General features: G+C 43.8%; 13 protein-coding genes; 2 read left to right on the plus strand and 11 right to left on the minus strand.

Moving 5' to 3' along the window:
- Nucleotides 1-92: 92 nt before the first annotated feature.
- On the minus strand, nt 93-1,517 carry GSBLH_T00001880001 (uncharacterized protein; the record flags this gene model as incomplete). The annotated part of the gene is made up of 8 exons (XM_013040356.1): nt 93-305; nt 340-588; nt 619-796; nt 830-956; nt 992-1,135; nt 1,168-1,295; nt 1,328-1,416; nt 1,446-1,517. The coding sequence occupies 8 exons, from the start codon at nt 1,515-1,517 to the stop codon at nt 93-95; spliced, it is 1,200 nt and encodes a 399-aa protein (XP_012895810.1).
- A 198-nt stretch (nt 1,518-1,715) lies between these two features.
- GSBLH_T00001881001 (uncharacterized protein) lies at nt 1,716-3,381 on the minus strand (the record flags this gene model as incomplete). Its single annotated transcript, XM_013040357.1, has 6 exons — nt 1,716-1,985; nt 2,016-2,390; nt 2,423-2,665; nt 2,701-2,814; nt 2,849-3,065; nt 3,095-3,381. 6 exons carry the CDS (start codon nt 3,379-3,381, stop codon nt 1,716-1,718), a joined length of 1,506 nt encoding a protein of 501 aa, XP_012895811.1.
- Nucleotides 3,382-3,408: 27 nt separating this feature from the next.
- GSBLH_T00001882001 (Glutamate-cysteine ligase) lies at nt 3,409-4,859 on the minus strand (the record flags this gene model as incomplete). The annotated part of the gene is made up of 4 exons (XM_013040358.1): nt 3,409-3,519; nt 3,549-3,634; nt 3,665-3,834; nt 4,756-4,859. 4 exons carry the CDS (start codon nt 4,857-4,859, stop codon nt 3,409-3,411), a joined length of 471 nt encoding a protein of 156 aa, XP_012895812.1.
- A 355-nt stretch (nt 4,860-5,214) lies between these two features.
- GSBLH_T00001883001 (Aspartate aminotransferase) lies at nt 5,215-6,574 on the minus strand (the record flags this gene model as incomplete). XM_013040359.1 has 3 exons in its annotated part: nt 5,215-6,437; nt 6,470-6,531; nt 6,565-6,574. 3 exons carry the CDS (start codon nt 6,572-6,574, stop codon nt 5,256-5,258), a joined length of 1,254 nt encoding a protein of 417 aa, XP_012895813.1. The 3' UTR covers nt 5,215-5,255.
- Nucleotides 6,575-9,012: 2,438 nt separating this feature from the next.
- GSBLH_T00001884001 (uncharacterized protein) lies at nt 9,013-9,450 on the minus strand (the record flags this gene model as incomplete). XM_013040360.1 has 3 exons in its annotated part: nt 9,312-9,450; nt 9,201-9,280; nt 9,013-9,171 (listed from the first exon to the last, which is right to left on the minus strand). The coding sequence occupies exons 1-3, from the start codon at nt 9,361-9,363 to the stop codon at nt 9,013-9,015; spliced, it is 291 nt and encodes a 96-aa protein (XP_012895814.1). The 5' UTR covers nt 9,364-9,450.
- Nucleotides 9,451-10,295: 845 nt separating this feature from the next.
- On the plus strand, nt 10,296-11,116 carry GSBLH_T00001886001 (uncharacterized protein). XM_013040361.1 has 5 exons: nt 10,296-10,443; nt 10,477-10,532; nt 10,564-10,690; nt 10,725-10,785; nt 10,819-11,116. Exons 1-5 carry the CDS (start codon nt 10,392-10,394, stop codon nt 10,976-10,978), a joined length of 456 nt encoding a protein of 151 aa, XP_012895815.1. The 5' UTR covers nt 10,296-10,391; the 3' UTR covers nt 10,979-11,116.
- A 25-nt stretch (nt 11,117-11,141) lies between these two features.
- Nucleotides 11,142-12,757, minus strand: GSBLH_T00001887001 (uncharacterized protein). XM_013040362.1 has 10 exons: nt 12,620-12,757; nt 12,470-12,586; nt 12,244-12,438; nt 12,145-12,212; nt 11,918-12,113; nt 11,792-11,884; nt 11,574-11,761; nt 11,414-11,538; nt 11,282-11,375; nt 11,142-11,246 (listed from the first exon to the last, which is right to left on the minus strand). The coding sequence occupies exons 1-10, from the start codon at nt 12,737-12,739 to the stop codon at nt 11,153-11,155; spliced, it is 1,290 nt and encodes a 429-aa protein (XP_012895816.1). The 5' UTR covers nt 12,740-12,757; the 3' UTR covers nt 11,142-11,152.
- Nucleotides 12,758-15,634: 2,877 nt separating this feature from the next.
- On the minus strand, nt 15,635-16,570 carry GSBLH_T00006342001 (uncharacterized protein; the record flags this gene model as incomplete). The annotated part of the gene is made up of 4 exons (XM_013040363.1): nt 15,635-16,294; nt 16,351-16,414; nt 16,449-16,470; nt 16,540-16,570. The coding sequence occupies 4 exons, from the start codon at nt 16,568-16,570 to the stop codon at nt 15,635-15,637; spliced, it is 777 nt and encodes a 258-aa protein (XP_012895817.1).
- An 889-nt stretch (nt 16,571-17,459) lies between these two features.
- On the minus strand, nt 17,460-18,209 carry GSBLH_T00001889001 (uncharacterized protein; the record flags this gene model as incomplete). Its single annotated transcript, XM_013040364.1, has 5 exons — nt 17,460-17,615; nt 17,646-17,912; nt 17,947-18,014; nt 18,044-18,121; nt 18,152-18,209. 5 exons carry the CDS (start codon nt 18,207-18,209, stop codon nt 17,460-17,462), a joined length of 627 nt encoding a protein of 208 aa, XP_012895818.1.
- Nucleotides 18,210-18,783: 574 nt separating this feature from the next.
- GSBLH_T00001890001 (uncharacterized protein) lies at nt 18,784-19,506 on the plus strand. XM_013040365.1 has 2 exons: nt 18,784-18,848; nt 18,880-19,506. Exons 1-2 carry the CDS (start codon nt 18,818-18,820, stop codon nt 19,485-19,487), a joined length of 639 nt encoding a protein of 212 aa, XP_012895819.1. The 5' UTR covers nt 18,784-18,817; the 3' UTR covers nt 19,488-19,506.
- A 2,322-nt stretch (nt 19,507-21,828) lies between these two features.
- GSBLH_T00001891001 (uncharacterized protein) lies at nt 21,829-22,509 on the minus strand (the record flags this gene model as incomplete). Its single annotated transcript, XM_013040366.1, has 3 exons — nt 21,829-22,233; nt 22,264-22,356; nt 22,387-22,509. 3 exons carry the CDS (start codon nt 22,507-22,509, stop codon nt 21,829-21,831), a joined length of 621 nt encoding a protein of 206 aa, XP_012895820.1.
- Nucleotides 22,510-22,532: 23 nt separating this feature from the next.
- On the minus strand, nt 22,533-22,786 carry GSBLH_T00001892001 (uncharacterized protein; the record flags this gene model as incomplete). The annotated part of the gene is made up of 3 exons (XM_013040367.1): nt 22,533-22,640; nt 22,673-22,712; nt 22,743-22,786. The coding sequence occupies 3 exons, from the start codon at nt 22,784-22,786 to the stop codon at nt 22,533-22,535; spliced, it is 192 nt and encodes a 63-aa protein (XP_012895821.1).
- Nucleotides 22,787-22,827: 41 nt separating this feature from the next.
- GSBLH_T00006343001 (uncharacterized protein) lies at nt 22,828-23,076 on the minus strand (the record flags this gene model as incomplete). Its single annotated transcript, XM_013040368.1, has 2 exons — nt 22,828-22,976; nt 23,007-23,076. 2 exons carry the CDS (start codon nt 23,074-23,076, stop codon nt 22,828-22,830), a joined length of 219 nt encoding a protein of 72 aa, XP_012895822.1.
- Nucleotides 23,077-24,935: the final 1,859 nt, after the last annotated feature.

The following is a 24,935-nucleotide window of genomic DNA, read 5'->3' on the forward strand; positions in this document are numbered from 1 at the left end:
GAAGGTTCGCTTCGTTTTTGAAGGCCTGGCGGCACTCCGTGTGTTGTTTGCATCAAACAGACGAATTCAATCGAAACTACTGAGGATTTCTCTTAGGTGGAAGAGACTTTCGATCTGGGGGCGAATGTCCTCATGGCGTATAAAAGACAGCAGCACAGTAGATAGGTTGTACAGCTAGATCGAACGCAAAGCAAACGAGCTACTTCGTGATCAGCCTTGTCGCTAAACCAGCTGATAATGGGAATTCCATTATCCAAATGATACCCAAAGCAACTAATGTAATTGTCAACGATGACAGTTTTGGACTAGAAATCAATCTATTCCGAGAGAGAAACCCACCAGATCTCGATTCAGTGCGTTGAGATCCTTGATGTAATTTCCGTCGATATTGAGACAATGTTCGCGATACAATCGGTGTGTGATGAGATGTTGTTCCGAGTCGAGGATGTCGAGCAATCGATCCGCATAGCACTTCTGAGAAGCCGTGTAGATTACAATCTCGTAGTAGGGAGCCACGCGTTTCAGCAGATAAAACAAAAATGGACGCACGTTCGCGTAGATCGTAAAACGCTGTCCCTCATGTCGAATCTACGCCTCACCAGCGCGCTGCGCTCTCACAGAAAAAGCCAAATCTGCGGAGGGATCGCGCTCCATGGAGCAGTGGACCAGCGTTTCGTCAAGATCGAGGACCAGCGTGTATTTGGGAGCCGTCGGAGACTTGGGGGGAAGAAGAACGCGCTCCTGCAGCGCGGCGGGGAGGGAGTCGTAGGGAGGAAGGTTTTTAATAATGATAACACTATAGAAATCAGGACGAACTCGAACCACCCACGGATTAAATGTGCTCTCCGGCTCTGCTTCTTGTTGGGTTTCGGGTGCAGAAGTAATCAGATTGGGAGAGGCGGGCTCGATTTCTTCCTTGTGATGTGAACTTACCAAGTCCGAGGACTGCTTATCTTCTTTGGCAGCGTCAATAATGGGGGTTTCGGTAAACTCCCCCGAATTATAACTTTTGGAGATGAAGGAAAGCAGGAAAGGGTAACCATAGGATATTGCCGAATAATTGTAGAAGCGCTGTCGATATTACTGTTTCGTATGGATGACTCTGGAACTTTTCCCGTGATGCTGTTTCGCAGAGCTGTGAGGTGATTGGGATAAAACGACGAAAACATGGATTGACGTGTAGGTCCGGGGAGAGAACCTCTTCCTCTGCCTTTGTATGCCTAATTATAGAGGAGCGAAGGCTGTCGGCCAAACTGGACGAGGAAGAGGTTTGGAGAGATCTTCTATTTTTACGACTAGATAGATAGACCGATGCAAACAAAAATACAAAGCTACTTGTACTTTCGATAAATCTCCGGAATTACTGGAACTATCTGTATCGGCTACAGGATAATGAGCATAGTCTAGCAAGCAGTACTGCAATCCACCATAGGGAGACTAAGAACTAAGAAAGAGGAAATGTAAAATGAGGAATGACTGCTCGGATGTATTCGGGAACAAACAAAAATGACAAACATAGTATACTACACTTCCAGAGCGTGATGACCAAGTGCCTCCGCTACAAGGTCAAAGACACTAAACTTCTTTTCTGGGGCTTTGAAGACCTTTCCTATCAAAATTGCACGATCGCAGCACGGCGTCAGATCTTCCTCCAGCGTGTTGGTGATGACCACATCTCCCAAGAGCGACCGATCCACGATTTCTCCCCTGCTGATCTAGAGCAAATGAGGCCGCGCCGGGATTGCTACCTTCACCAGGCGATCCAGCATATCGTAGATGATGTCCTGAGGCACGATGCTGTCATGCTTGTAGCTCGGATGGCTCATAATGAACTTCCGCATCCACGCCGCGCCCGTAAGAATCTCTCCCGTAGCGCGTTTGTGAATGAAGTCGAGGTACTTGCTCACGGTCTTTCGCGTGGAGGGCGAGCAATTGATCACCTCCAGGTAGCTCCGAATCAGCGGGATGAATCCTGGGAAGTGTTTCTAGGCGTCAGTCCTCGTCTCCACGCCCACGTTCCCATCCAGAATCTCGAGGATGGAGTACTCGCTGTAATGCACCGGACAATCGCAGCAGACGCACGGAAAGGCCGCTTGGCGACTCGTGTTCGGCACGCCACAGTTGGTGAACCAGAACTTCTGCTCGAGGATCGCGTTCCGCTTCTCCGCACGCTTCATGTTCTCGTCCACTTTGGACATGGGGATGTAAAGCTCGAGGTTGTAGAAGAGAATGGCGCGGCAGAGAAGCCCGGCAAACACGGTGAACGCGGCATTCTCAAACTCGGTGAGCATGACTTCCATGGTTCGGAGCTCGACTCGCCACGCCTCGACAGAGCCTCCGATGGTGGGAGGTTTCCAGCGAACGCTCTGCCAGTTCGAGGACTGGATGTTCTGGAGTTAAAAGGGGAGCGAAGAAGGCGTACTTCGAAGTGCTCGGATGTCTCGGTGTCGCTGTACGACGCATAGTCGTCATAGGTGACGAGGGCGTCGCGAATGAACAAGTGAGCGATGTGCTTCGCGAGCATGTCATCGATTCCGTTCGCGCGCAGCACATCGTACGATTCTTGGTCGATGCGGACATCCAGATCGTTATATTTGGCATAGGAACTGTCCGGATTGATGAACATATCCACGCTGTCATAGCGACTCTTCATGATTCGATCGGGCTACAGAGATATTACACTGCGCCTCAACCCCGTACTCCATTCCGTTCTGCCTCGGTTCGATCGTCCACAGACTGACTGATGACGGTCCAGCGCGTATCGATGTCAGCCAAACGGCCTCGATAAATGGGCGAGTAAGCGGTCAGCGCCATCTACCCGTCATTCCTTTGCGCTGTACAAATATACGACATAGGGAGCGATTACAACTAACTGGTCGTAGAGAATCCGACTTTCCTCGATGTTTTCGGCTTGGAATGTGACTTGGAGACAGCAGCTTCCCATGCCAAAACCCATGGCGTCCATGTGGATCGTGGGAGGAATCGTCGTGTTCTCGTCCATAAACGTGGGGACCTCGATATTGACCTTGGATCCGCGACGTTTTCGGATATTGCGGGTGAGAGCACTAAATGAAACATGCAAAGAACGGGATACGAAAAACGAGTAAACGGACTGATTATGGTATCTGGGACATAGTCAGAATCTGCGTCCGCTCCATGCAGCGGACCCATTACAGCAGCAAAATCCCCCTCTCCGAGCAGAGGAAAATGAGGAATCATAAGGAGATGCTCATTTGGCTTGAGATACTCGGAAATTGATATACGTCTGTTTTTCATGTTGCTCTCAATGCCGTTAAGACTACAGGCATACTGGTTATAGGGGAAGGTTGGTGTTAGTTCAAGCATGTAGGAACCATATTCCGGCTTTACCTCGAAATTCATTCTGACATAAAGTTGTTATTTCAATCCCTACTTTTGCTTTAAAGCACGTTCTGCTAACTCGTCAATAATGACAGGAGCTCGTTGAGAAAGCTTCACAGTTTTATTCTCGCGATCAAAAATAACGATGTTGCACTCGATCTATATGAGTAAACAAAAAGCGCGTCTACTTCGTCACCCCAACGTAATTCGGCACAACAACGATTACAATACATTTTATATACATTAATGAACTGAAGAATTCCATGTTTATGAACTATGGCTGGTAATCCGTTTCAACACCTACTGTACGCACGAGCCTTTTCAGCGTCATCCCAATCTTGAACGGAAGCGTTTTTAAGTAACCCCATTTCTACAATTATATTATTATAATAGAGTAATATAAAGCTTCTGTTATTAGGCTTGCTCACTTGCGTGTGCTGGTTGGATGCACTAATTCTTCTTTTTCTCATCCCTCTATAAGAATTAAATACTATTAATCAATTTTCAGTATGCCTGCAAATAGAATATTCATGCGACTATTAAATCCTACGCGCTTTGAAAGAAAAGGTCAAAGTGTTAGTTGTCACACTCCACATATACTTCAGCAGCAGCAGCAGCAGCAGCAACATCAACAACAAACATGAATAACATTTCTCACATAAACACACGAAGACTTTCAGTATTAATTATGAAGGGAACTGTATCGGATCGATTTGAAATCGAAGAAAGTAGCTGGAGCTGGGAGCTATCGAGCGCAATTGTTGATTTTTTAAAAATGATACCAGCTGAGGATGATACGATAGATATCGAAAAGATAATATTCGACTGTTTATCGGATCGTGTACTACTTTTCTGTAATTGTTATGGTATAGTTCGGTCAGTATTGGTGTGTTTTGTCTGGAAATGACTTGGATCTTGCGGTTAAATACATATCTTATGCAACACAGATTGAGAAATTCCTTTACTTGTAATATTGTGGCAGCATGTTTGTGATTTACGACTACTTTGCTCAGAAGAGTATTGTGTGTTTTAAGCCAGATATTCGGAGAGGGAAGTACAAGAAAGTACAAGTTGCTGAAGAAGAGCCTGAAAAGAAGTTGTGTTTTTCTTTGACTTTGAGTTCGCAGACTTCCGCTGACCGTTTTAGAATACTCAATGAGTGATGCTCTATGTCGCGAATCACTTGATGCAATTATTATTTCCGGGTTTTGAGCAGTAGATCATTCAAAGGGAACTGCAGCGAGAGTACGATGAAGATGCGGATACGCAGTATGCCTGTGCTATTCGAGTAGCTTTTCTTTCCGTTTGGTAATGTAGACCTCGCTAAACCATTCGAATAAAGGCTTGTATCAAGTGGTGGTGGGTGAGAATTGCGAAGTGAAGCACTATTTGGACTCGCGCGCGACGGACGTGTTGTACGTTGATGCAGGTGCTTTCCACGTCCTCATTTGGAAGCTGACTGTAACGGAAGAGATGGTGAATATGAGTCGAGCGCACATATCCGAAAAGGCTGGTGTGGATTTCCTGTTTGTCAGCGGCTTATTTTTTATTATGATGGGTGTGATGTATGTGACATATCTCAAACTGAAAAGCGCCTTTATGTGCAGAGAAGAACAGATCTGCGATGAGGCATTTGAGGAAAGGATGCTAGACTACCGCTCTCTTGTAGGTGCTGTGTAACATGACAACCTCTAGTTCTTCAAAGGGTTAGTTCTCCTCGCTTTCTTTTATTACTTTTACCTGACGTATCGTAACATCCAAAGAAAGCGAAGACACACGCAGGATGTGGAGCACTTTGAGAAGCTGACGTTTGGGGACAAGACGGACTGCGTTGTTTGTTCAAAGAAACAGAGACACTCGTAATTGTAATTGAAACAACCATGAATTCAAATGGCTTAGTTCTTGGTAACCTCATGGAAAGCCTTAGCAACGTAATCCACGTTCTTGGTATTGAGTCCAGCAATGGAGATACGACCATTCATGGTCAGATAAATGTGGAACTCCTTAATGCAGCGCTCGACCTGCTCCTTGGTCAAGCCAGTGTAGGCGAACATACCAATCTGGCTGGTGATGTGAGACCAGTCGCGAGTCGATCCGGCCTTCTTCAGACCATCGACCAGAGCCTGGCGCATCGAAATGATTCTGTGAGCCATTCCAGCGCACTCCTCGTACCACTGAGCCTTCAGCTTGGGATCGCCCAGGACGGTCTGGACAATGCGAGCTCCGTACAGAGGAGGATTCGACCACAGAGTACGAGCAGCAACCTTCAGCTGAGAGAGCACGCGCTCCTTCTCCTCCTTGCTGGCGCACACCACAGAGGCAGCTCCGCAACGCTCTCCATAGAGACCGAAGTTCTTGGCGAAGGACTGGGCCAGGCAGATCTGGTGACCCTCCTCCACGAACAGGCGAATAGCGTAAGCATCACCCTCCATATCTCCAGAGGCGAAGCCCTGGTAAGCGCAATCGAAGACAACTCCGCAACCGGCAGCCTTCACAGCATCAGAAATCTGCTTCCACTGCTGCTTGGTGGGATCCACACCAGTGGGGTTGTGGGCGCAGGCATGGAACAAGAAGGCAGAGTTGCTGGGAGCAGCCTTGATCGCCTTCAGGATTCCGTCAATATTCAGACGGTTGTTGGCATCCAGGTACTGGTACTTCTCGTTGGGAATGCCAGCGGCATTGAACACACCGAAGTGGTTGGGCCAAGTGGGGTTGGGGATGTAAATGCGCTCGTATCCCTTCACGTTCTTCAAGAAGTCTCCAATCAGACGGAGGGAACCAGTTCCAGAAAGAGCCTGGCAGACAGCAATTCTGTCCTCCTTGATGGCAGGGCTGTTAGCGCCATAGACAAACTCCGCAGCCAATCTGTTGAAATCAGGAAGACCCTGAATGGGAGGATATTCGTGGTCGCTCTTTCCGGCGATGCGTCTCTCAGCCTCCGCAACGCAAGGAAGGATCACGGGCTTTCCGTTGTCGTCACGGTAAGCACCCACTCCCAAAGAAATCTTGCGAGGATCCTTATCGGCCTTGAACATCTCGTTCAGTCCGAGAATAGCATCTGGGGGAGCCTGAGCAACCTAGACGTCAGGGTCACACATTAACCTAGTACAGCAGCCCAACGGGAGGTAGCGAAAGAGCGGTAAACAGTAGGTCTGGCGAACTTAACAACCTCTACGTGTTATCTTCGAACCCAGTATATCTCACTAGCGAACATTGTATAGAATCAATAGAAATCTATATGAAACAGGAGAAACGGGAAAAGAGAAACGGGGAAATGAACAAGATGACCCTATAATTACGATTTATATAGTACTCGTTACGGAATATTAGGGGTCATTTTTATGAGGCCATGCCCGAAATCTACTCTTGGGTCAGTGAAATTGCGTACAACAAAACGTGGATATTATTATTATTATTATGTTGTGAGAAGGGATCGAGACAAATAGATAGAAAACCAAGCACGTTTATGCTTAGCAACACAACCACTCTCTTTAGAATTTGCACATCCACTTTTTACAGACAATTTAGTTGACAAAATAAACTATGGAGACTCGGTCTTTGAACAATGTAACCAATTATCTGTAGCGACTATATATTTAGATTGCCGAAACATTGAAACTTGTTGCTAATTGTGCCAGTTCTGATGATCGGCGATCACGCATTAATTTACTCGAAAAATCGCTAAGTGAGATCGATGCTCTTCCCTCTTCAAGCCAAATCAAAGCGCTTTTTTCGTGTGTTCCTGTACTCTTGTTTATACTTTGTTATATCAGGAAATTTTGAATAAAGATATGAAAGGAGATGACAGTGAAATGATAAAATTGGATATCCAACTTCTTATTGTGATTGTTCGTTTTGCAAAGGACAAATCCGTCGAAACGTTTAACAACTCGAAGGCCATGATTTTGGAGTGCTATGGACGCAACAAAACAGTATAGTAGGGAGTAGTTGATAATGTAGGAATATCGTGAATCGGTTAAGCAGCTTCTTACTGCACTTTCTGTGTCGCTGGTAAATATTTCGACTGTTGTATCATGGTTGTATAATATTATTAGTCTTGATTGCGATGGTCGTTTTTTTAGAGAGCAAATTACTTGTAGATAAAGAGAATCTCCGCTTTGTTATTGAATTTGTCGAGCAGTTGGAGAAGCAAGAATTAAGTTTGAATGAAATACAATCATTAATACGTCTGATGGAAGCAATTCGATCCATGATGGGCTTTATGAAGTTTCAAGAAACCGAAAAGAGCGATTTTAATGAAATTCTCAAGAACTTACTCAATCGGGCAGTTACTATGCCTCCTGAACTCCATCAAATCAATGAAGTCAATGAAGTACGTGATGCTTCGGATGCTTCGGATGCTGCTGGTGCTTCTGATGTTCCTGATGTTCCTGATGCTTCTAATGCTTCTGAAGTTCCCGAAGTTTTTGAAACGTCACCACTGCATCTTTCAAGCAATCCGTCGTACGATAATAACTCTCCGCAGGAAGGGGATCGAGATGAGGATGAGGTAGTTCCAGTCATTGATAATTCTCTGCGCTGGAATGAATGGAGGGGAATTGGGCAGAGGATACGAAGTTCATCAATTTTAAAATCAGTGTTTAAGGGTTTATTGTATCTGCTTGGGATTACTATCGTTGTATTCAACGTTTTTATTCTGATAGCGTTAATACAATCGGCAGATCTTCCAGACAAGAATCCCCTATGTCAACCCACCGCTTCAAAGGGCTACCATATCCGTGATTGGGTGAATGAAACGAGCGAGAAGGTGAGATATCAAATGTGGAAATTCAATCGGTGGCTGGAGACAAGGAGCAACATTTCCGTTGATTCATGCCCAGTGTGTCCAGTATGTCCAACGTGCCAAACTTGTCCTGAGTGTCCAACGTGCCAAACTTGTCCTGAGTGTCCAACGTGCCAAACTTGTCCTGAGTGTCCAACGTGCCAAACTTGTCCTGAGTGTCCAACGTGCCAAACTTGTCCTGAGTGTCCAACGTGCCAAACTTGTCCTGAGTGTCCAACGTGCCCTAAGTGTCCAGAAGTGAAGAAAAATGCAGGGGCATGCGATCTACGAGCGATAAGCGATATTGTTTCGTTTATGAAGGGTAGTATTGTGTAAATGTTGTCATTCGTAGAGGTAGAAAAAGAAATTAAACGGAGAGAAGATGAACAAGAACGCAAGTATAAAGAGGAAGAGGAGCGAAAGCGTAGAGAAGAAGAGGAGCGAAAGCGTAGAGAAGAAGAAGAACGCAAACGTAGAGAAGAAGAGGATGCAAAACTACAAGAGCTGCTTCATAAAACAGGAATATCTCTAACGAACCCTGAGACTCCACCGTCAACACAAGAGAATACATTGAATCAGACTCAGGACAGTTCTGTGTTTTCATGCCTCGTGAATGATACAATTCTTTCTCTATATGGTATCTCCAGTTCTTCATCAAGTTCCAATAATTCGATGGTGAAATTGCTGAGTATCTGTATTATAGCTCTAATAACATGTACGTTTCTTATTATTCTCTCTCATCATAGTACTGGTTCTTCACTCCATTCGAAATATTCAAACTTTAAGAGCCCGCTACTCGATAAAGAACCGTAATAATCAAAATCGATACAACTATGGTAGGTATTAATACATATCATTTTATTCGCTTATCAAATCTTCAGTTGTTCCGTGATTGTTTGTAAACAAACAAAACACTTCTTCTCTGTGTCCATTTCTGCGATAACAGATCCAACCTTCACAGTCTCATCTGGTTGAACCAGTGTTTTGACCAAGTAGCCCGCCTTATCACAGCGCACATCCATACTCACCTAAATCACAACTCTCTAACACCAAGTACCTTATCTGTCTCGATCACTGCCACGACATCATCCAAATCGACAAAATCACCCACAGACTTTTCCCACTGAACGAGAGTTCCTTAAACTCATTCCATAAGAAGGAGCAGTACCGCTCTTCACTGATTCACCCATTGGTGGAACAACAATGTTGAATTTCTCCATTAGCACCGAGGAAGTGCTATAGAGTGACTGCTGCATACGCAGCACACTACGTAAAGCGCAAGAAGCTTTCGACAAAGCAAACATAGATGGTAAGAAAAAAGTGACAAAAATAGGTTTGACGCTATTATTGAATTACAGCATTCACAAAGAGTGGTAAAAAATGAATGGAAAAAGACAAAAGAAGATAGCACCTCGTAGTTTCGATCTACGGACCTCAGGGTTATGGGCCCTGCACGCTTCCTCTGCGCCAAGGTGCTTCTCATCAAACACTTCTATTTCAATCAATTTTATATACACGTCTTAGCCATATCCTCTATTCTATCTAGTATGTTGACTTATATACTTCGACTCTAGCAAAGCCTGAAAGTAGTCGCCCTATGTGAAGAGAATAGAAGGAGTATCAACTAGTAATCAATAGATATTGCCACCCAAAGAAAAAGCAGAAGGTGATCAAACCTATCAACTCTTTCCATTTGAGTTGCTGGAATACGCATATCTAGAGCATTTTCACCTAGTACACAAAATAAAATAAACAAAAAAGCAGATTCACAAGATAATTTTGAAAAACGAAAATCATTTTGAAAAATGAATAAATTAGCACCTCATAGTTTCGATCTACGGACCTCAGGGTTATGGGCCCTGCGCGCTTCCCCTGCGCCAAGGTGCTTCTGCATAGATTCAAAAATATATCTATATAATTATTATAACAATTGTATAATCCCATTATTTGTTATTGATTTTGGGTTTTGGATCCAAATTATAGGAAGTACTAAATACTTTCCAGACATTCACGAACATCACCGAGGTATGAAGAATGCTAACTGAACCTATTCTTCATTAGTAGTGTTATGATAATCAAGATTCAATCGAGCAATCAAAGATTACTGTACTTATTACCAGTATAAAAGATCATTTTTATATTTAATTTGTGACTAATATGTTTAAAGGACTATTTCAACCGAAGGATAAGCGCACTCCTGATGAAAAGGCAACTTTTTGTGTAATTCAATAATGGGTAGTATGCCGACATGAAAAAGGAGATCAAAAAGAGCAGTTACACTGTTTTGAAGGAAATTCACAGTATGAAATTATGCAGCAACGCATAAATTGTAGAGTTGGAGAATGAAATGAAGAGAATTGATAGAAGTATTAAATTGGAGGTGAAAAAGGTAATCTGTACTTGCTTGTGATGAGTCGTAGGGTTCACCTCAGTCTGTGATAAGAATTAAGTGCAGAACGTATCTGCAGGCGCAAAAAGGTATCGAGAAGTTATATACTGTAAAGGCCAACATCGAGAGTACTCTCACTCAAATGGCATTGCAAAAGGGTATGGGAGTTTGGTTAAGATAATAATGATACAGCCAAAATGATCGAGGCTTTAGCTATTCAGAAAGGAACTGTCGTTTTGAAAGATATGTCAGTGTAGGCTCTTTTGGCGATTTTGTAACTGTTTAGAGATATGTCAGCCCAGGAAATGATGGGTATTGTGCGAGATTACACAAGAGAGTTGGAGAAGGTATTTTCTGTCGAGTGTTTTCATTTGAATAGTTCAATTTCACGTCTTCGCTCACTGATGATGCATTTGAACTATCGCCTGACATGGAAGACGAAGTAGATGAAGAAACCGACAAAGTACTATTTGAAGTCGCCGGCGTGCGCATGAAGGATCTTCAGGGTCCTGGTGCTAGTCAGCTCGAAGCAAAACAAACGAAGGAAGCAAGTCAGGTTGCATCCATGTTGCCCTCCATTTCTTTTCTTGTTTGTTTCACAAATTATTCGCATTCTAAAACTACTGCATTTCATTAAACACGGACTTATCCTTCTTCTTTCTGTTCTCCTCCTTATCTTTCATCTTCTTCAGCACCTTCGGTAAGTGTCGATGTCTACATCACCATAGACTGAACCGAACACAACTCACCTTGCTATCTTGCGGATTTCAGGGAACGCTGCATACTTCTTTTTCAGGCTGTTCTGATAATCCAGCTTCTCTTCTTCGCGCTTCGACGGCTTATCTATTCATTATTCCAACAAAACCTTTTTTCGAGCCTACACAACGGCGCCGAGGCATACGCCTTCCATATTCGCACATTGGTATCATCGCTCCCGGAGATAACGAATCGACCGTCCGCAGAGAAGTTCACGCAGAAGATGCGTTGCATACGCGAAGTGTGATATCTAGAATCATGAGACACCAAAATTCCAGTCCTTACACTTCTCGACTTCGACTGCTCGACACATTCCAAATGCGGATCGTTCGGTCATAGCTTCCCGAGCAGAATTCCCGGCCAGTGCTCGAGTACGCGACGGACATCACAGCCCCCACATGATCCGTATGTGTGGTCATCGGAGTTGCTAAGTTCCGCATGTCGAACGTGTACAAGTGATAGTCCTCGTTGGCCTTCGCCTCATCCATCCTCGCTTCTCGTACCACTGTGAAGTTCATCGGCTCGCGCGGGTTCCACGCGATATCGTTCGAATTCATGCTCATCTGCACCTTGCGCAGAATGGACGACGCGCGGACCTACATCTCAACCCCCGCCGCATGAGACGGAACATCATAGAGGAGAACGCCTCGCTCGCTCGACGTGGCTGCGAGCAGTCCCGCTTCGGCGGGGTTAAACTTGGCCTTTAACAGATTCTCCGTCTGGTAGGAAAACTCGTGGATTGGCTCTTGGCGCTCCGGGCTCCACACACTAATGACGGTGCTGCAGGTCACAAATGTGTCGTCCTGCCAACTGTGATCGATCGAACTACACAATGAACTACGAAATGCGATACTACTAGAACTCATTCTTTCCGTGCCATGTGTTGATCGGCTCGGGGTTGTAGTCCGACCCTTTGATTCCTTGCTACATTTCAATCTTCCAAGCAATGGTCAACAGTATCCACGTCCATGGTCAAACGCCAACGTTTGATCGTACCATCGTCGCTGCACGAATAAAACGTTTTCCCGGCAGGGTCACAAACTAAGCCTCGAACAAAGCGAGAATGAGCTTGAATGTGAAAAACAGTTTTCTGCGTGGGCAAATCCCACACGCGGATTTCTCCGTCGCAAGCACCCGACAGAAATTGCACCTACAGCTAAAACGAAGGAAACATGCACTACTAGACTTTTCGGGCTTGTACAAGTACACCAAACTCCGTCAGAGTGTCCTGTTAAGGAACCAATAAAAGGTTTAGCAAAAATCTTATCGAGTTTCACAGCATTCAGAGCACGCACATACTAATGATTAATAACCATTCCAAACAATTTTACCTCTCTTTGCTGCTGAAATGGGTGATATTTGGGATCGTAATTGTGGTACACTTTGTCAATGTCCCCCTCTCTCTCCTTAACGTAATCTTCCTTTGTTCTAGAGATTGTTTTTATTCTCATTTTGGAAAATTACTGGATAACGGCAAAGAATTTGAAGTTTCTATGATAATGAAACGCCCATCGAAAAGGTCAACCATTGTGAATTGTTAAAAATGAGGAATGTTACTCAATTTGAATGTGGGTCAAAATGGAGGATCTAGAAGATGTGGGTCTATAGGGAATTGTTACGGGTTTGAAGTATAGGGGTTGGCAGTTGGAATCGAAGAGGAGCAGAGATGATGATATGTTATGCAAAAATGAAGAGAGGTATTAGTACGCTACACACACAAGTGACTCTACGTTCTATTGTTGTGTCTTAGACTCAAATGAATGTTGAATGATGAGTTGAAAACTAAATGAAATAATAGAATTGAATTAATGCGATTAATTAGAGTGTGAATTATTATTTGATTCGAATTAATCGCATAAGTGTTAGATTCCTCCACAAATTTATATAAATTACAATGATTACCAAATAATACTCAGAATTCTGCACAATTTCGTGTTTGAACCATATTAGTATTGAGGAAGAACAACAACAAACGGAATGCAATTCTATACTGTACACCACTTGAATAAGAAAAGGAAATTGTAAAATTTTGTATGTATAATACAGAATTAATGGAGATTAATTAATTTCTGATTCATTCCAGAGAATCATTAATGAATCTTAATTATTGATTTCCAATTTCAACTCTATTATGCTATTTAATCATTTTGATTCTTTACACAAACATCACACAAATGAAATGAACGGTTACTGTAACTGCGCAGAATAAAGATGCCACTACGTTGCAAGGCTTGACAACACCCAACCGGGTTTTTGTCGAACAATACACCCCAGTCAGCACTATGCTTTTCAAAAACAGAGCGAATCACTGGATAAGGAGATGGATACACGATTGTAGAGATTTGAACTAACCGAGCGAATAGAACGTTGCTCATCGACTCCTTCAACTTCCTCACCATGAAGGTGGCCGATTCGGAAACAACGCTCGTTGAGGGAGGAGTGTTCTGGAGATATTGCTTTAGAGGAACGACCTGATCCTCGTCAACCACCACAGCCGTCTCCACTCCCTCTTCGAATCCTTCCGTGCTAAACAGAACACACAGATCCCGCTTGATGTTAAACTCGTTCATAATCCATTGAAACAGATGGTCCTTGTGGAGCAAGTAGAGCTCTTTGGCCTCGTTCATTCTCCTCGGACAAAACAAAAACAGAAGCCAAGTAACCAGGTCTTCATGCGACCACACCATGGAGTGGATGATGGACGGAAACAGCTCGTCTTTCAGCCGTCGCAGCGTGACGATCAGCTGCTGGGCGAGTTGGAAGCTTGGCAGTTGGATGTACACGTCCTTTCCCGTGGTGGGGATAAACACGATGAAGCCCAGTTCCTATCGCTCATTCGCCCATGCAATGATTCTACGCTCGCATTGTTACACAGAACGGCGGATTTCATCTCGTCAATCCCGATCTTTCGAGCCACACTATCGTCCTCCGCGTGCTTCATAATGAGCAAATTTTGCTCGGTCAGAACCAGGAATCGCGTTTTCCACGAGCCTCCATCATGAATCATCGTGATCAGCTTCGTTAAAACGCGAGACGACGCAAAGTGAATCTCCTGACTCGCCTTCTCGTCGATGTGCGACTCGTTCGGGCTTTTCTTTCCCAAGGCCGAGGCGAAAACGATCTCGGAGATGAGCGACGTGTCCGGTTGTGTGGGCGAAATCGCGATCCTTTTATCGATTGGCTGGCAGTCCGCAAACAGTGGATCTATCCTCTAGTAGCGGAGAAACGTGGATACCCTCTTTGTTGAGCCATTCTCTCTCCACATCGGTGAGCTCGCGTCTTTTATATTTGTGAGAGCGATGCGGTGGAGGCAGCTGCACGTTGATCGCGTAGGATTCGCCTAGCAAATCCGTTTCGTACGCCAGCGAAAAGCGTGAAAAATCGGTGGAACACGACGAAAAATCATCGCTAAAGGAATGACTTCGCTTCCGAATCGTTTGCTTTGAAGGTAATTGATCGGATGACAGTCGGATCGACAGTTGCGACGGAACGAGCTTCTGCGTCACCTTCTCCTCCGTCTCTTCCACGGGGGAGGGCTGGGCACTTTTTGATCTCAAAAGTTCCTTCGAGGAAACGGAGTCATCGTTCGTGTCCAACTCAGAATTCAACTCAGAATCCAACTCAGAATCCAACTCAGAATTCAACTCAGAATTCAACTCAGAATTCAACTCGGGATCCAACTGGATATCTAAATCAAGCCCCGTTTCGCTGGGTGGGTTTGTCGAAGTCTCTGCGTTCAGGCTTTGCGACTGCTTCGAATCGGACTTGATTTCCGATTGAGATCGCGACTTGGGCTCGGGGTTTGTTGCATCGACTTTCGGTTTGGACTTCGCGTCCTTCTCCAGAAAAGCAATCTCAAAATCCATGTTCGAGTCGTTCAGCAGTCCCCTCGTCGAGCTCCCAGGCTCCTGCGCCCCCTTCCAGAGATGCGGAATGTCCGACGACGCCGAGCTCAGCAAGGCGGGCGACGCATCGGTGGTCGTGGTACTCGAAGACATGCTGCTGGAAGGGAAGGAGAGCAGCGTGGAGCTGCGCCGAATCCTCTCGTCCACGATGGCTCGCTGCGCGATGTGGTCCAGAGCCGTGCAGTCCAGAGCGGAGCTCTCCGCGCTCCTCACCTTCTTGGGGTTGAAGCAGAGCAGCTGGGAGGCGAAGGACATCGTGAAGGGAGTCGCGCAATCCGATTCGACGGAAATGCATCGGTAGTTCAGGTACATCGAGGACGGTTTTCGCAGCGAACCGCGCGGAAGCAGCAGCGTTGATACCGAGAAGTGGAACAGTGGCTGCTCCCCGCTGTAGAAAACGAAGAGAAGATCCCCCGAGAAGGTCTGCAGAATCTAGAATGCTCAGAGAAGCGCGCTGCGAGCTACCGGGATGACAAAAGCGTGCTGAATCGACGCGATGTGCTGAACGTGCGTCCGATTCCAAACCGAATTGAATACGATGCTCCTCGTGTTCTGCTTCTTTAAATAGACGCAGAGACGAGGCGTCAAGATGCCGCCCTCTCCAACGGGAAGGTTGTACAAGATCAGATGGGAGATAAAAACAGACGGCTGCAGAGATAAACTCGACAGCAGCGACATGTCCGAGCCCATCGTGTCCATGGACTCCAAGAATTGGTAGATAAACCGGATTTGATCGGGATTTTCAACTCCATCTCCCCGTTTATCGTGAAAATAGTTGATCGCCGCATTAATCACACTCATAATAGACAGATGCTTCAGGTTGTTGAAAAAACCCTGCATCAGCAAAGTACACACGATCACCGTCCCAGTCCGTCCCTTTCCAGCTAAGCAGTGGACAGCAATAACGTTTTCCTTATCCAGGGACAGCCAAAAGTCGATAATGGAATAAAGAGACCACATCATGCTCAACGTTGGAGAGTGGTGATCTGGATATCCTGAACAGATCACCCGGTTCCCAAAGAGAGAGTAGTCATAGGTTCGATCACTGAGATTAATCACGAGATAGTGGTTTCCATGTTTCTTATTCAAAAACTTGGCTACCTGAAGAATGTGTAAGCATTTAAACAAAACTCATCGACACATCAATCATATCCTACGTCCGAAATGCTGTTGCGAAAGAGACTCTCGAATCGAGTTGAAGGATATCCCATAGCGATAATCCTAGACAACTCACGAGAAAAGACATGATTCATACCTGTCCGTAATGTACGTTAGATCTAAATCAAATTTACCATCCTTAAAACGTTTTCTCTTCCCTTCTTTTAATTGAAGTCAAAACTGCCTACCAGAGAAATAGGAGCGAATGGCATTGTTCATTTGTGATTAAATAAAAAACAGAGCCAAAACTAACTTTTTGTATAACGTTCTAATGAATGCTTCATATCGAGAAATATCTGTCCACCCCGTTCCCTTCTTTTCTCCCACCTGAAATCTTTGAACGAAGCATTATGATAGTCTAGAGGAAACCACGACTTCCATTCCTACACAAACCGATCTCAGCACTTCGGTACAAACATCCCTTTGTAATATTGTTGCTTTTCATCAACCTTAAATTGAAATTCATGTCCTCCTCGCTCGCAAAGCTGTCTCGAATCTTCGAAATGCTCGTTTCATATCCCTGATGGAACGCAGGCACTATTCCTCACTCCCTCCTCCCAACGCAGACAAGCAAACGTCGTATCGACCAGCGATCCGTTGCAGGCTCCGAGTCGCGACAGCAAGTAATTATCGATGTAGTTTCGGCCGAGCACGAAGTCTCCGAACACAGACAAGGGCGTGGACCGCGAAAACACAAAGTAATCCTGCGCATCATCGCTTCTTTCCTTCCCTACAGCGCTGCAATAGTTGCGACTTGGGTTATTCGACCGGATTAACGACTTGATGAGTCGCCGATACGCAGTAAGCGACAGTCCCGACTGCTCCGTTGCAGGCGTCAGCAGATCGACCGAGTGAATGTCGCGCACGATGCCCGCGAATCCTCTCTACCAATCAGCAGCGTCCTCTCGACTACGATCGGCTTCAAGGTTCCGCGTTGCACCATCGCGTCGATTTGGTCCATCACGAGAAAAATGCGGTCGCTGATGAGAATATCGCTGTTAATAATGCCGTAGTAGTCGGCCGAAATATCCCGGCGAATGGACTGCATGATGAAACTCACATAAGGGTAAAAGAAGGAGTTGTGACTATGCTTCACAGCCCGAACGATTCAAAACACGTAGCCATAATAGTAGCCAAGACCGAGATATTGCGCCAGCTGGATCAAAGGCTTTGAGATTGTGAAAATGACCGGGTACAAATCGTAGCTGTTCATCAGAAGCGCAAGGGAAATCAGGGTGTTGATCTCTTTGCGATTCACAACTGTCTACGCCTCACGAGACGTATTTTCTCTTACAGTCGATTCCGGATATTCGGCTGTAAGGGCAAAAACTAAACGGTAATGCTTGCCATACGGAGGTGGGTTATGCAACGTATAGTTGTTGGGGACCCTCATCCAGCGGAGACCTCTCGTTGTCAGTTCCTTCACGATGGGGTTCTCAAAACGAGATCTCTTGGACTCCACATTTCCCTTCGTCGAATCAACGAGAAATGAGTGCGTCTTGATTAGATCGATTTGAACTCCATACGTTTTTTTCGCCTTCTTCACTTGTGTAGGATTTCCCTAAAAACATCACGAAATTAATTTTCGATAATACGATTGAGCGGATATCATTATAGTTCACTTGTACAGACTGCGTAGCCCACGCATGCTTCACCGAAAATGCTACGTTATTATCTAGAAAAATAACATACTTGAAACTGTACCATTCGTTGACGAAACAATAAGACTATCGTTATGGAGTAGAGTTAATGTACGATTCCAATTAACACCTAAGTTAATATTCGAACCCAAAAATCTACCAAAGAGTACCGAGTACACGCAAACAAAAGCCAAAACCAAATAATAACTCCCCCTCATTTCGAAATAGTAAATAATCCATTTTATGCAGAGCTATACTGAACGACTGTTCTCACGACTGAGAAGTGAATGATTGAGTGTAAGGTGTAAGTTTTTACGATTTACCTTCCACAGGAATACATGCATCTCACACAAGTCAATAATAGTGGAGAGATGGACAAGTACTTGAGTTGTACGTTGACCATGTTGAAAATTGTAATTTACTTTTCATGTGGTTATCTCAGATATCCTGCCTTCAATACGATTATATGATATATGAGAAATAAAGGCTAAATACGATTTGCAGATTACTAAAAATGGATACTACTCCAATATGGACGATCTAAGTACGTAATCATTCAAGTTGCTTGTTAATAGTCCGTAAAATGTTGAAAAGTAATGATATATCCACAATTAATCTCGATTGAATCTCCGATTATTAAGGACGGTTTATAAGGAGAATGTCATGACATTTAAAGTAGTGCGCCTTTTAATTGGATGATTAGAATAAATTATCCAATTAATTCTGGTTCATTTTGGATGCCTCTGATTTTTACGTGCCATTTATAATACCTGGATGTCACATTCATTTTTACGGTTTCAATTAGAAAAGAAGAATTATGCGCTCTATGATCGCATTTGTTTTACTTTTTGGTGCAAGTAGGTTTTAGGATAGTTGGGTTATTGATAGTCCTTGCTCAGCAATGTGCTCCTACCACGGAGGTTCCTTCTTCCGGCCAGGAAGGAAATGTTTATGTCGATCCTAAAGGTTGCCCTGATTATTCCGAGGGTAGACGTGAATATAAATGTACAGGTGGAAAGTGGGTTCTGGATGACAAGTGCATTCCTCTCATCCCTACTGCTTTTGAATACAGACCTAGCGAGATGGTGTTGGAGTTGAACAAGAACATGACTGTTGTAACTCCTTTTGTCAACTGCTATCAGTGCGAATTCTTGCTCAAGGATCACGATATTGGTAAGACGTTGCCTGCTGGTCTGTTCTTGGATAAATCTACGGGAGCCATTTCGGGTACTCCTTCTGCTCTGCAGGAGAAGACTGATTATGAAATTATTGCCCGTAACCGAAGAGGAGATGCCACTTGCACCATTTCTATCTCTGTTGAGACCGAAGCGGCTAACTATACTATGATCATTATTATTGTCGTCTGTGTTGTCCTGATCGTCGGTCTTTTCGGTACTTGCTACTACATTCGTATCCGTGGAACTGGAAGAAACCAACGTAAAGCTCGTAACTTGAAGGCAGGCGCTGGTGGTGTGAAGACGACCAACCGCGTGTAGGCTTTGTTTGCTTGCTTGTGTCGTGTTTGTGGACAAACAGTACTTGTAGTAGTAGTTGATCAACACTAAATTCTTCTTTCCTGCACTATTCTTCTTTTTAAAATTATTCTTATTATTATATTTTTCGATTCGTTTTATCCTTCAAGAGGAGTACAGTGAACCTCACGACAGAGAGCTCTTGCAGGTTTCTGCGAGAGCCTCATAGCCAACTTCCCATACGAGCTTTTATAAGTATACAGCACATAATCCGAGTTGGACAGTAAAAGAAGATCAAGAATCGCACGCTTCAAAAACACAAGGTGTCTGCCACTATTTTTGTAGGGCGAGGAATGACCCTGTCGATAGCCGATCGTCCTCACCACTCGCATCTGATTTTGATAATGTTGCTGAACGTTCCCCATCATTATCCCCGAGTCGGAGCTCACAAACAGCGTCGTGTCTTGCGCGCTCCATCCATTCTTCTTCATCAAATGCTCCACTTCCTCGTAGAGAAGACTCAGCGACGAGACGAAAAGAAACCGTTCCGACTCGTGCGTCGAGGCGACATAGCCCCCCGTTCGGAGTTGAATACCCACGAGATGTTGCTCTTGCTGTTGCTGCTTCCAGGCCTGCAAATTCTGCTCCGCCAGATACACAATCTCCGGATTCGGAGTGAACAGCAGCCGCGCGATCTGGTTTCGAATCCGCAGATAGGATTCGTAATTCACATTGTCGTTCCTCGCCTCCGTTTGCTCGGGAACATCGAAGCCCAGATCGCGGAGAACCGCACGGTACTGGGGATTCTCGAGAGCAATACAAGAGAGATCCGTGAGGATGCGGAACATCACGTTGCGACGACCGAAAATCTTCTCAACGTCGTGGGAAGCGAACTGTGTGGAGTTGCACACGCCACGAGGGAACGAGTTGTACCACTTGAAATAGCCACTGGTTGCTGCAAGGATAAAAAGGAATTAAAAAAAAGGGTACGTTCTGATTCGTTGAATTGCAAGGAAGCGAAGGGACTATTCATCACCACAAAGTAGTCGTTCCATCTAACTAGTTGTCATGGAATTGGACCATGCTTACTTCGAAGACGCCTTCCAGAAACAAGCGATAACAAAAAAACACCACTCAGAGCACGAAATTGATTAGCAAACCCAACTGTGTTGTCCACAATATAGACCATGTACAAAGCCTTCATATCGGGTCCATTCCCCAATAATCTTTCCAATACTCTCTTTGAGAGAACATCATAGTCTACTCGTAACGTCAATCAACTGTTTTGTACCAACAGTGTCGTTCCATCTCCATTTGTTTGTTAAATTAGAAGGTATGTCAGTGGAAATGGTCGGACTTACGAAACGATCTTGCTTCGAAGCATTGGTATTCGGTGCTTTGTTAGGTTCTCTTTATAAGGATACAAAATAGAGTACCTTTCTTTTCAAGTTGGAAAAGCTGGGGTATAATTCTACTTTGGCTATTACGATCGATTTCGATTTTCTTAGTATTTCCTATACGTCACAGAATTGATACACAACAAACCAGAATGAGAGTCTTTTGGTATAGACTTGCCTTCCTCATTAGAGAGTTTACGAATAGTACTTGTATAATACCGAAAAGGCTCAGACCTATTCAAAGACACCAGATCAGAGTGCGTCAAAAAAACGCTAAACCAAAACGCAAACACGATGGTAGTAATTCCCTTGAGAATAATTGTAGAATTCATTCCAAGGAAAACGCTACGAATGAAAAACTATGAAAAACGACTGTATTTCTGCACACTAGAGTAGGTTGACTATTTCTTTTTTTACTATGTATTATTTGGGTGATTGGAACAATAGAAGAAGGAAGACGTTATTTTATGAGTCAAGATTGTGTAATTGTGCGCCAATACTGTTGATGAAGGTTAATGTTGTTATAATATATCGTGTTTGGTAGAAATGGTAAGCAAGTTGATATCTACACTGGTAGAGTATTTTAGAAATTCGATTTTGATGATTTGGGTTATTTTACAAACCGAGTAGTATACAGTGGGACTGTTGTGCTTATTATATATATATATTAATACATACTTTTATTTTACCTATTTTCGTCACATTCATATCTTAGAAGAAATAGAGGGAGGCACTTCTATAATTATAAAACCCTACCAATAGAAAACTCAAAATAAACATTCACCCTTCCTGCATACCAAGATTCAATACATGAGTAGTTGTCAATTTCAAACTGCCCACCAACTAACTAAACAAGCAAGTAAAACAGACGCGAAGCACCCACTCTCCACAATGCTTCAGACTATCCAAATTCCACGCACACACTTCCACCTCCAAATGAAATTAAACAACAAACATAGCACGGTTTTCTACTTATCCAAATACACCTTCGCAATGTCAAATACATCGGTAATAGTCCTTGGGCTCTTCCTCAAGATGGCCATAATCTGCTCCTTGGTGTCAACGAACACCTTTCGGAACTCCAAAATGGTGAATGTAGGCTCCGTCTCTACATGTTTCCAGTAGTTATGGTCCATCAGCATTACGCTCAGAGAATAGAGCTCGTTAAACACGGTTTCACCGGAACAATCTTGCAGCAAGCTCGCAAACGCAACCATCTCCTTCGCGGGCACTCGCTTCTCTTGCTTGAACGAAGTGCCACAGCACGGACAGAACGTGAATTGAGTAGAGATACGGAGATGAATCAAAAGCAATGTCGTAAGGTTAATGGCAGACGCAACAAACGGATAGTCGTGAGCCTCCTTTACCATTTTCTACAGGTACATTTCAGTGGCATAGCGTACAGCAAACATAGCTTGATAGTGGTCACTGAAATAAACAATGTTCTCTAGAGACAGCTTTCCGCCACTTCTCAAATCAGAATAAGGATTTTCACTCTAATGATCAAGAGGGACAAAAAAACACACTTGAAAACCAAGATCCTTCCACTCTTTCCCGTTCATCGGAGGATTCGGAAGGTCAGGGAAAGCGTTTTTATAAAGAGTCAGCAAACTTTCCTTTGTATAGGTAGAATCGGGATCAGCTTTCATTTTCGAAACAGAAATAAGCCGATTCAATTCGTCAAGCTATGTGAAATAGATTTCTCGCATTCTACATCCGGTCCGCTCAAAAACTGCTCATACGACTTAATGTTATAGCACCCAAGGCAGCAGGAATATTTCTTTGCATTTAGAGATAAGCGGCATACCCTACGTTCAGCTTCTCGGTTTTACTCTTCTGGATCAAGTACTCCCTATTATTCAACTCTATTCCGGTTACGTACTTTGTAGTAGGGCTCTCCTCATACTCCATAGATTCTATTTGCATTGCTCTTTATGAAAAACAAAAAATAAGCCGAATTTGATAAATCAAACAATCCAAACCGAAATGCTAAACACATTAAAGAACGTCAGAGCCTGGCAGAACGACAAATAGAAAAATGAAATCACCAAAGACAGGGTGAAGCGGCTAAACTGAAGCATGTTGTTCCTCCCAATGCACTTCCCTATCCACACACCTACAACTTAGAGAATCCAAACACTGTTACAATGGTGATCGTAGTCCGAAACACAAATGTTGCATTGCGTGCAGTGGTAGGCATCTTCGGGTACGTTCATATTACAATTCACTAATTACCAACTTGAAACAACTTCTTACTGCAAAACTTCGAGCTTTCGCAATCTATGTCATCTCCTTCCAGAATGTACCCAGGATCAGAAATTCCTAGAAGGAACGTGTTTATTGTGAGTTGCATCCAAAGTACAGTCAGAACCATTTTCTGGTAGGGATTATTGTACGCCCTACACTGAAATGAAGGAAAGTAACGTACTTGAACAAATTATAAAACAGAATTGATGCGAAGAAAAGAAGAATCAATAATAGGAATGAGGAAGGACCAAAACAGAAACGGTGCGACTTTTTTACAGATAGAAACTATTTGTTATGCTCAATAAGACACAACTAACAATCACATTCCCTTTTCTATATCCACAGCCAAAAAGTCTCATTTCAAAACATGTAATTAACAAACACTCCAATTAATATATAGAATAGTCATTGCAGAAATTCCAAAACAGCAATAACGACCATCACAATACGCTATGCACAATTAGAAACTCTTCTTCAATATCACTATTCTCACAGCCGTTCTCATCCGGCTGTAAAATATGAACTTCGTCGTCGTTAAGAATTCCCTGCTCCTTTAGAGTCCGATCCGGAAGGATGGGGCGGTTATTAGCCATAAGCACAAAGTCAGAAGCAATTTCGCAATCGTTCGAGAGTAAGATCTACTGATTCTTTGCATTACCAAACACTTACATTATGAATAAAGTCAGAGAACACAGATCCTGCAAAGTCAAGGCAAAAACGGATGTCAAATGTAACATTGTCCATAAAAATATGTAACAAAGCCGTCCGATAAATAAAAATCGTCTTTCCACTAAAATCCAACGAAGTTAGATCACACTCATCGTTCAACTCTTCATTATTAAAAATAACCTGTTGCTCAACAATTGGAATATGAAATTCCTCCTACACCCTTATTTACTTCCCTAATGACTTACAAGTGCAGCTTGATAGATTTTCTCCAGTGTAATCGGAGAGTCCACTAGAATGCTTCTTTTCTGTCCCTCAAAGAAAAATGAGACATCCATCGAAACAATAATATATATACACACGCGATTCTACTTTAAGGTGGTTTATCGCGTACGAAAAGCAACATCGTGAATACATTTATGCTATTATTGGCATGCCTCCATTATCTGTGGATGAGAGAATTCAAAAGGTGAGTGATGTTTGCTGCATTCCCAGGAGCTCTAGCAGATTGTTACTAGAAAAACATGCATGGGACTGCGATTCAGCGATTTGTGGGTATTGGAATTATTGTTCGATTGAGGTGCAGCTTTTTCGATGGCGAACTAGAGGTGATTCAGTCAAAGCAAAAGGAATGTAAAAAGAACATAGAAATAATAGAGCCGGAGATTACGACGCCTCCGACTCTGATTGAGGCAGGATGGGAGAAGGATCTTCCTTCGTTCCTCGTTGAAGCGATTTCTACAGAGTCTTCTGGCTCTGGCGTTACTGTGGGTACAAGTCTGTGTCTGGAACCAGAATGTAAGGTGCGAGTGTCAAGGAAAAAGGCACAAATTGTAACTCGTAATGTAAACGAGTCACTCCCTGCGCGCTGTCGTTTGTACATCCAAACAGGTCCGAAGGAAAACCAACGAGTAGCGTTATGATACTCCTATTTTACTGTAGTGGTATTTTGGAAGAATTGACAACAAGATCGGGAGTGATCTGGCGCTTCTGTTAGAAATATCCTTGTTTGTGAATCTTGAAAGTTTTGTTTTCTTCACACTAAGCCAATCTCATCTCGGTTCGTTGTATGGTTGCCAACTGTCCTTCTCCTCTGCGGATCTTTGCGCCAATCACCGTAGCAGCCGTTGAATGCGCTAACTGTAGCTTCTCCTCGACGTTA

The sequence above is a fragment of the Blastocystis hominis genome (genome assembly GCF_000151665.1).
Source record: "Blastocystis hominis, Singapore isolate B (sub-type 7) whole genome shotgun sequence assembly, scaffold_14".
Taxonomy (NCBI): domain Eukaryota; class Bigyra; order Opalinata; family Blastocystidae; genus Blastocystis; species Blastocystis hominis.

Bases quoted from the DNA above. Each gene is read 5' to 3' on its own strand.
- GSBLH_T00001886001 (XM_013040361.1), top strand. From the start codon at position 10,392: ATGAAAAAGGAGATCAAAAAGAGCAGTTACACTGTTTTGAAGGAAATT. The intron at 10,444-10,476 runs GTATGAAATTAT...CATAAATTGTAG, and splicing joins TGTTTTGAAGGAAATTCACA to AGTTGGAGAATGAAATGAAG. The intron at 10,691-10,724 runs GTATGGGAGTTT...ATAATGATACAG, and splicing joins TCAAATGGCATTGCAAAAGG to CCAAAATGATCGAGGCTTTA.
- GSBLH_T00001887001 (XM_013040362.1), bottom strand. From the start codon at position 12,739: ATGAGAATAAAAACAATCTCTAGAACAAAGGAAGATTACGTTAAGGAG. The intron at 11,376-11,413 runs GTAGGCTCGAAA...AATAATGAATAG, and splicing joins GTATGCCTCGGCGCCGTTGT to ATAAGCCGTCGAAGCGCGAA. The intron at 11,247-11,281 runs GTGAGTTGTGTT...ATGGTGATGTAG, and splicing joins GAAATCCGCAAGATAGCAAG to ACATCGACACTTACCGAAGG.
- GSBLH_T00001890001 (XM_013040365.1), top strand. From the start codon at position 18,818: ATGATCGCATTTGTTTTACTTTTTGGTGCAA. The intron at 18,849-18,879 runs GTAGGTTTTAGG...GGTTATTGATAG, and splicing joins TGTTTTACTTTTTGGTGCAA to TCCTTGCTCAGCAATGTGCT.